Source organism: Phaethon lepturus, unplaced genomic scaffold (genome assembly GCF_000687285.1).
Source record: "Phaethon lepturus isolate BGI_N335 unplaced genomic scaffold, ASM68728v1 scaffold50241, whole genome shotgun sequence".
In the NCBI taxonomy this organism is placed as follows: Eukaryota; Metazoa; Chordata; class Aves; order Phaethontiformes; family Phaethontidae; genus Phaethon; species Phaethon lepturus.
In genome coordinates, this window is record NW_010520815.1 from 22,110 (window position 1) to 31,988 (window position 9,879).

Below are 9,879 nucleotides of genomic sequence, written 5' to 3' on the forward strand. Positions count from 1 at the left end.
AGGCCACACTCACGTGCATTCACCAGCAAGGTAACTCCCACAAAACTACAGCTAGCAACCACCAAGGCAAAGGAGTCATGTTTATAACATGCAGACATGTTAATCCTTTAATGTCATAGCTACGCTTCTCTGAGACCTAACCCAAGAGACGGAAGCCAGTCGCTGGGGTCTTGGCATTGTAAAGTGCACCGCGCTGGCAACCACAGTACAGCACTGTTCTCCAGAGCTGTGATGCTAGGATGCAGATCTGTGGGCAGATCCAGCCATTTAAACCTCACCAGCATGCAGTGATTGAGGGGTAGTGCAAAGGGTGGCAGCCTCACATTAGGGCTGCTCAAGTCCATCTCCTCTAACCAGCTCTTCTCCCAACACCAGCTGCACTGGTGCAAACGCTGCTATTCATGTAACTAAGAGCTTATTTTGTCATGGGAGTTTGCCTTGCTCCAGAAAAATAGAGAATGCACGTTTCTTTGATTAAAGAAAAAAACCATATTCCTTTGGAAATCCAGAAAAAGTCAGCTAAAGTGCATCACTGCTCGTAAATTTGCTTCTCCCCATGCTAGAGGCAAAACATTACCTCCTGCGGCCACTGTACAATGCACAACACCCAGCTCAGTTGCAGAAACTGATTTTAATATATTAACAGAAAAGAAGCTGAGTCCTTAACACAGCCCAGGAGAAGAGATCCCCATTAGAGAGACAAGGTAGGCTGAATGCTGCTGTCTGAACACACAAAACACTTGGATTATCAGATGACAGTTGAGGTTAAGTTATCATCAGGAGGAAGAACAGAAGCAAGTAGCCAGTTTGGAGATGCTGACAGGTCTGCCAGAGGGGCAGGAATGAGGAGTTGGGGGAATCCCTCTGCAAATGACTGTCAAAAGGCAGTGAAAATGAGTATGTAGGAGAAGCAGCCTGGAGAAGCAGTTTAACAGAGAATAGCAGCAACATCCTGCAGAGCCTTAAAGGCATCAAATCCCTCAATCTCAATGCAGAAAGTACGAATGATTTGCCAAAGGCCCTAAAACTGGTCTGGCTATTACAAAGAGCACTTCACTTGACACCACTGAAGCAAAACATGTTCTGGGTGAAAATCAAGCATGTCATTTTGCAGGGAGTGGTGGTGATCTGCCAGGTCTGGGGATGCTGCCATGTCATTGCCACATTAAGTAGCAGGCATAGTTCTGAGCAGCTCTGTGCTGTTGCCAAGACACTCCGTAATTTCACGCTGCTTTATCTTGGCACTACCATGAAAAGCCATTTAAATTAGGCAGCTTAATCGCCCACTAAACTTACAGAACTACAGTAGCATGCAAGTGGTAATTCCCCCAGTAATTCCATTCTCTAGGCTAAACCAGGAGAGAGTTTAGCTCTGCAAGGGGCTCCGATGTTAACAAAACACACAAGCTCATTCAAAACAGACTGGAAGGTATCAAATGCTCTATCTAATTTTGTTGTCATTAATAGAGCTAGAGGCAGTTTTCTGCTCAGAGAGCAGCTGTAATCAAAAAAAGCAAATGTATTGGGTGGCACATGGAACAAATGGTGAGTAAAACAAGAGGATTAATCTAGGGGAAGGAATTAAAAAACAAATAGCACAAGTAGTTCTGGAAGAACTGCAGAGGTTGGACTGAAGAGAAGCCATAGTGTGGCAACGGACAGATCAAGCACCACCATGCTTGAGAGCTGTCAGAGCTGCCAGAACAGGAAATACAGTTCAAAACTTGGGTTCTTACTGCCATGAATGGCAAAGCCAAGGGGCACGTTCTTATACCTACGGCAGCAGTGACAGGCCACAGTAGGTAACACCTAGACCTGTGCAGGTGACGCTGCTTTCTGACCTCAAGGCTCATGCACAACATCTCACCTCAGTTAGTATTGAGGACATCCAGCTGGGGGATAGATTATCTCATATCATTCTAGGTTGACATAAGATAAGGACCTCCCCACTTCATGCTAATCTTAGTGGACCACATGTCCAGTCCAGCATGACAACTCACACACAGGTGTCAAATAGGCAGTGCGTTAAGAACCATCTACATAATCAATGATGCAACGTTACCATATCTGCAGGTCTAGGATAACTTGTCTTCTATCAATTTCTTTGGTGTAGGCTTTTATTCCATTGATTCTAGGGCACTGAAATAAAGACAAACAAGATATAGCATAGTTAATATCTTTCAAGTTAAGCCCAAGAGAAAAGTCATACTCACTTCAATCAATTTCAGTACAGAAGCATTCATTAAAGACTTTGTACAACTACATGTAAACTATGAGTAAACCACACAAGTTCTCCCCTTAAAGAGGTAGTGTGAACAGCCTTGGCAGTCCTCAAATATACGGCGTGTTGCAAGTAGCTCGTGCGGCAAGCCTTAGGAAGCACTGAAAATTCCTGTTGCAAGGGTGTAACAGAAAGAATGTGGATACATGCCCCTTTTTCTAACTCCAGTCCCATGACACTGATTGCCGTGGGGAAGGGATGCTTATGTCTCCTGTATGACCTTTCCTTCACGATGAAGACACTTAGGTCAATATGGGGAGGGAATAAAGGAGGCAGCAGTGTTTTACCAATACCATTGTGTTAAACACTCAGAGCTATTAAAGAGCTGAACATCAGACTGCCACACAAACGCTCCCCCCTTTGCATCTGAACTTCTCAGAAAAGATTGAACTGCAAGCTTTGCAAAGGATTCACATTACCTTCTCGCCAAAGTGGATCTTGGTAAAGGTGCATGTTTTCAGATGTACATTCTTTGCTCTGATTTTTGGTTCAAGAACTTCCTTAAATGTTTTTTCCATGATCGTTGCAAAGTATGGCCAAGCCTGTACAAGGACCTAAAGAATAGCAAAAGTGGAAACACACTGAAGATTCTTTGTACAAGATACCTTTTTTTGAGAAACAGACACACACATCACAGAATATCTGGCTATTAATGTCTGTCCTGTTAAAATACCAAGTCACATTTGTGCTCTATAGTCATCCTTATGGAAGGATACATCTCAGTTCCTCAGAAAAGGAATTTGTCTTCAGAACTGAAGGGGGAGTTTTCAGCACATAAAGTCTATTGACTGCTTCTAACCACAGTGACTGAGCCAGCAAAGAGTTAAAATCTCTGAAGCACAATAGTCCCTAATTACTCTAAAGTGTCACAAAGTTCCCTGGAGTTAGATTTATTCAGAGAGGAGTGAGATGAGCTTTTACATCAAAAAGAAAGTTTGCTAAAAAGAAAAACAGAAAATGCTAATTTGTAAGTTCAGCTGTTTTGCTTTGAATTCCACAGAGTCCAGTTCCAGCAAGAGCTTGGCTATACCTGCTGATGGGAACGCCTGCCTCAGGGCTCTTTGGGAATCTCTCTGGAAAGAGATAACACTACTTTTGCTAAAATAATAATACATACACGCATACATATATACTCTTATACACACACACATATATACATATATATAAATAAAACACACACACACACACACTCACTTGGTTTTTTTTAAAATCTCAGAGTGAAGTGTTGTGGACAAATTCATCAAACCTGTATCAACCAGGCACATATTTGGCTCTCACCAAAACCTCAGTGGCAACTCTACATGCTCCAAGACTTAAGTACAGACACTGACATGGTTGAGCTGTATTGAGGCGACTTGATAACTTTCTCAGACTTGGCCAGCAGAGTTTGTGCTGGAATGCAGCTCAGGGCAGATGGCCTCACAAACTAGAGTTCAGGGCTGCTCACCTTGTTCAGCCACTCCACTCGTTCAACATCAGGGAAGTGAACCTGGATGCAAAGAAAAATAAAGTGAGTGCCACATGCCATCTGTTTCAGTATACTGTAACACACGCAGAAGATGTCACAGAGCATGGAACAAGTTCTAGAGTAAGTTGAGAACCTTCTGCCCTCATACATACATTCTTTATTATTCACTACCTCCTCGAAAAGTTGTATCAAAATAGTAAAAGGCAAAAGAATACACGTGCACTGATGTACCATTATGCCTCTTGGCACATTTATGTGATTAAAGCAAGTATCATATCCTGTTCATGATGTAAAGCAGCATTAGATTTCTCATCCTTGGTCATACCATGGGAAGCCATGAGAACCTGCTCCCCTTCCAGATCATGAGCTGTGCAAGACCTGTTTCCTGTAGTGGCTCACCTCAACCAGGGCACCACAAGTTGGAAAACAAGAACCTGCTTGGGAAACTTGATTTATTGGTTATGGCAGCTACTAATACTAACATAGTGCCAATGGCTTCAGGGAAAAGAAGCACTGAGAGAGTTCAAGCCTATTAGCATACACTATCACATGTAACAGTCCAGTGTTTTCACCTCTCAGAGCTTTTCAAGATGCTAAAGACAAATTAAAATGAAGTAGTCACTCGTGTATCATGTTTTCAGCTGGACACATCAAATGCCAACAAGAAGCGTTAAAATCCCTTTTATTGTTATTATAAATAATATCCTTTTTTATTATTATTATAAATATCTTTTATTACAAAATCCTTCCAGTTCCCTGAAGTGATGACTTGTTTAATCACCATCAGGACAGTCAGATATGACGCCACTCTCAGGTAACTAACTGATCTCTCAGACCTCAACAAGAAGCTGCTGAGTGAAGAGCAACAATCACACATTAAAGTTTTATGGATGTGGTATTTTCAACCAGTGCTACAAGCTGGTAGCAGGTTATTGCAGAAGGGAAGTATGGCGCAGCAGCTCCGGGCCCTGCTCAGCTCTGCAAGAGCACCCAAATACAAAGAGACTCCTTCAACTATCATCTACCCTGATAATAGTAATTGGGTAGGACAATACATTACCTTTCTAAACAAAGGCTGTGAATTATACTCTTCAGTCAAAGGTTTGCTGTTTAATTCAGCAGCTTTCAGAGAGGTGCTCAGAGATGTTCGGATGGAATGGACAGCAGCTTGCCTTTTATTCTACCTTGATGTATGATTTCAGAGCCCATTTCCCTTGCTCAAATAACGCTTCAAATTATCTCCAATTATTACATTTTTTAAAAAAGTGATATTACCATATTCTTTAGAAGCAATTTCTTTTGATACTCTAAATAGCAAATTTTCCATTAAACAAGACGATGCAAGTTCACTGAAATGTCAGTCTACCTAGCTTTATTTGCATGACAAAGTAAGAATACAGCACCAGAAGGGACAATCAATACTGATAAAACGCGGCTGACATTTTACAGTAAGGTGGATTATGCGAATGAAGGGACCTCCACTTCACCTGCCAGCTTTTCATCTTTCACAAAAAAGTCCTCCACCAGGGCACATAAATCCCGGCTGGCCTGAAGCCAGCTGGTCCCCAGCTCCAACGCAACTGCCAAGCACCAGTGTCCCGCAGCATGTGCTCCACAGCCCTGGATCAGTCACAGGCAGGGTAAAGCAAGGATGGAAGTAGTGTGGCAAGCTGTCCTTCAAAAGATCTTACAGCAAGGAGAGGGATGTGACCTAAAAGGAAGGATAGACCAGGACTCAGAGCAACAGTTAGGCCACCAGATACCAATGAGAAAGTCACAGCCCATGTGTAAGACCCACCAACACTAAGAGGAGAAACATAGCACAGTATAAGTCACTAAAAGTCATAAAACCAGTAAGGCTGGAAAAGACCTCTAAGATCATCAAGTCCAACCATCAACCCAACACAACCATGATCACTAAACCACATCCCGAAGAGCCACATCTACACGTTTTTTTGAATACCTCCAATGATGGTGACTCCACCACTTCCCTGGGCAGCCTGTTCCAATGCTTGACCAAAATTGGCTGGGATTATTCACTAGAGCCAAAGCTGCGAGAGATGCAACTGCAAGAGGCATCCGAGAAGCAAGCTGGTGGCCAAGGGGAGCTGGAACAGCACACAGGAGCATCAGGAAACAGGCAAAAACCATGAGAAGGAGGCAGCAGCTAGACCCACCTTAAGAAAAATCAAAACTGAATTCACTCTTTGAGCCGCAGACACCCAAACAGACAGCCCAGGGCAATCTCCAGAAGCAACCAAAATGAATCATAGATCACTGTGTCACTCCTCAGACTGCTGTGATAGGATTAGCGGCCATTTGTGGTACATTTCCATCTTGTTTGATACACCATCATTCATGCGTCTGCAACACAGCTCCTACCCAGGCACCCTGTGCCTCAGTTTCCTTGGACAGACGGGAGAAACAGCACTGCTGTAGCTCAAAGGTACCAAAGACCACCAGGCGCTCCTTGGCTAACACAATGGGGCTCTCACAGAGGCAAACACCACAGAAACTGGCCAAGTACATGTCTCTGGTGAAAAGCAGCTTTCTGCCTATTACGAAAGGCCACCAAATTTCAGTGGGTTCCCATTACCAAAGGTCAGCTACACTCAATGGTACGACTTCAATGAGCAGTTCTGCAGAAGAAGCAGAGCCTGGCATCCAAGCGTGGCATCTAGATCATCTTCTCTCTAGTAAGACACAAGCTCTGAGCTTTCCTTCCCACAGGGTATTCCCATAACATGCATGTCCCACTTAGCAGAAGATAAGTTCTGCTCTAGTTCAGACCAGTGACACCATCAAACTCTCTTCTTGACCCAACAGCTTACTCCAAGAACTTATCGTGTCCTATTACTTTTTGGAAAAAACACATCTGTAGTTACATACTTTTTAACCATGTGCTCTGGACTTCAGACTCACTTCTGACCCTTGTTACTGGTGAGAGCCCTAGCAGCAAGGTCTTTTCCTTGAGTTTGCCATCATTATAGCACAGGTGAAAGAAGCACAAAACAATTCCTACTAAGCCCAGAACCAGCCACAGTTAACACTATCCCAGAATAAGACTTATTCCTGTAGCTTTGGGCAAGTCACTCTATCAAAATCAGTCTTCCCCATTTACAAAAGCAGGCATATTTCTTGCCGTTATTTTAGGAATGCTGCAAAAATTAATTAGCATTTGAAAAGGGTTTTGAAAATGAAAAACACTAGGTAAGGGCCAATTACTAGCAAGTAAAGAAAACATTTAAGTTTCTGCATGGCTCCACCTTGCCCTGGAGCAGGCCACACCAACTACCTTAGCAATAGCAAAACCCATGTCTGACACAACAGTGCCATTCTGTTACAATACAACACAGGAATCTATCCATCAGGGCTGTTTTGTTTGGTGTTTTGTTTTTTTTTAAAGGACCATTTTTTTAGTTCCCTGTGCAGGGGCAAAAAAACAAAGTCTAAACAAGCCTTTTGCATGAACAAGGAATTAACAGGCAAAGTTTTAAAAGGACTGTTCTGTACCCAGTACCAGTAATATCAATTTCTCCTAGTAAAAGGAGTTTTACATCAGGAAGAAACCCAGCACACTTGGATGTTCTCACCTAACAGCTGCAAAAGCAACATGGAGAAGTCACCACCACCCCAGGAGCCAGAACAAAGGTGGAAGCCCAGGTACCTCTGCTCTGGGCACTGACTGGTTTTACAAGAGTCAGGCTAAAGGCTGCACAGGCTGAAGTCAGAAAGTCTCACCTCTCCAAGACCCACTCCACGATCGACATGAGCAGATTTCCAGCCTGGTTTCCTAAGGAAGCACAGCCTGCCCACGTAAGCTGTCTGGCACTGGAATGCCTCTATTCCAAACTCACTAGTTGGTTTCAGCCAAGAGACGGGTGCCGCAAAATAACCCTACAAATTCCCCAAAACAGATGGTTGAGTAGATGAGGGAAACCCTCCCAGCATCCCCCCTGAAGGAAAGGCCGCAATATGAATGCATGTCCTGACAACTGATACCAGGATCAAGCGGAGCCTGAGCCACGTTTGAAGGAGCCACTGCACTGCTCTTGGGGAGAATGGTTTTAACCAACTAGTGCAATCAATGATTGGTCTTAACTCTTCACAGGACAGACCCTCCTCATTTTACCACAGGAGGAGACAACTAATTTACCAATCCCCTAAGACACTGCCATTGCTTCACACCTCCAGAACCCTTCCTAGGATTACAACACTGCAAATCCAACCCATGCTTCCCCTAAACCTGAATTTTATTCCTACTCCCACCTCTGCACATCAGGAGAGAAGAACGCAAGGGACATTTTTAGAGCTGTTTCAGTTGAAGTCTCATGAACACTGAAAGGCAAAAATGAAAGATTAAAAAAAGATGACACCACAGAGAATAAACTGAATAGACAGCAGGTGAGAAGCAGCCTCCAAGACTGGCACAGAGGAAAAGTAGAAGATGAAACTGAGGAAGGGAATAGAAGGAAAATTAAGACTGAGAAGTTAAAAAACCATCAAGTACAAATATAGTGTGGAAGCAAACACCAACTGATGAAAAGTTACTGACATAGAAAAGGAAAGGAGGAGAAATGGCAATATGGATAAAAGCTAAAACTAAAAGCACACGATGCAGCCCCTTTATCCTCAGGTCCTATACCCTGCCTTCTGGCAGCCCGCTTGAAGAATTCACAAGTCAGGAGTGAAGCCTCTGAAGAGACTCTCACTCCACCTGCCCTGTGAGCACACCCCAGGCAGCAGGAGACAGCGGTGAGATCCCCCTTAAGCCTTCCCTTCTCCTGAAGGAGGCTGAACAACCCCAGCTCTATCAGCCCCTCCTCACACACCAGGTGCTCCATCTCGGAACAGAGACCTTCTCAGTGGGCTCTGCTGGAGTCTCCCCATTTGTCAAAACCTCTCCTGCACTTGGGGGATGCAGTGCTCCCGGTGCAGCCTTGTGAACGCTGAGTACAGGGCAATCAATAACCCTTTCCAGCGACCACCTGCCCATGCACTAATAAAGCCTGACACTTTCAACCACAAAACCTAAGAACTTTTGATATCGTGTGTGTGTGTGTTGGGGGGGGGGGTAATTATGATTTTTCAACATGACCAAGAGAATCAATTTCTTGTTACCAAGACTCAGGGCACTTGAGGATGAAACACACCATTCTCACAGCATCAGGGCAAGAGCTGACACCGCTACACTCATTAATGCTCTGCGTTGTTTTAGATGCTCTGTCAATACACACAAGCAGAAATCTCATTCAGAGACAGACTTCTGTGCCCGGCAGGAGGAAACATGTGCAGGGAGCTGCACCGGCTCTGCTAGGAGACCCTGGCCTCACGCCTCAGAAGTGCCAACTCTCTTCGTTTCCCACAGCATTAAGGAGAGCCAAGTGCTGTAGGCTATATAAAACAGTTTGCTGACTATAAATGTCTCCATGCAACGCTCCTTAAAAATAGAGCTCTTTGATATTCTCTTTCTTAAAAGAAAAGCATTTCCCTACCAGTCCCTGATGTGTTTTTAAATTCTAAGCAAATGATGATGAAGAAAAAAAAACCTTCATCATCCTTTTCCATCAGCCAACCAAGGCTACCCAACAAATAACAGACAACGTAGAGTAATATGTGCGACTAGATTTTCAAGTTTCTTCACTTTAAAACCTAGGGTGGCTAGGAACAAATGTGATGAACAAACAGGGGTTGGCTTTCCATACTACCAAGAGATGGCTCTTTAAATATTTCGTTTCTATCAGGCAAAGAATATTATGTTTACAGATTTTTTTTTTTTTTCAAATGACACTAAAGGGGAAAAAACATTCTGGATGAGAAGGTCTAAAATAAGTCTCCTCTACACCAAAATACCTGCAATGCAACAGCACGTATTTGAAAGAAGATTTCTCCGGAGATACAGCAGTCTGTTTTACAAGCACGCTTACAGCAACACGCACGTCTCCTGGACTAAAACAACTTCCCGCTTAGTACTCACTTAACTGAGCAAGACTTCAAAATCAGAGACCTTACTGCTCGGCCCAAGCGTCACTGCCACCTCTTTTCTTTTACCCTCCGGCTGCTCGCTACGGAGGACACCGCGCTCTGCTCTGCTCCCACCGCCCCGCCGGGCGCTCCCCAGCCAGGCAGC

At 43.9% G+C, this 9,879-nt stretch overlaps 1 protein-coding gene across 1 annotated transcript in view; it reads right to left on the minus strand.

Moving 5' to 3' along the window:
• Positions 1-2,799, minus strand: part of ESYT3 (extended synaptotagmin-like protein 3) — a gene marked incomplete at its 3' end in the record, with an annotated part of 24,835 nt that extends 22,036 nt beyond the window's left edge. Inside the window, exons 1-2 of the mRNA XM_010297494.1 lie at positions 2,701-2,799; positions 2,063-2,139 (exon numbers count right to left, since the gene is read on the minus strand). Of these exons, the coding sequence (XP_010295796.1) occupies positions 2,063-2,139; positions 2,701-2,799 (176 nt within the window). The remainder of the gene's footprint in view (positions 1-2,062; positions 2,140-2,700) is intronic.
• Positions 2,800-9,879: the final 7,080 nt, after the last annotated feature.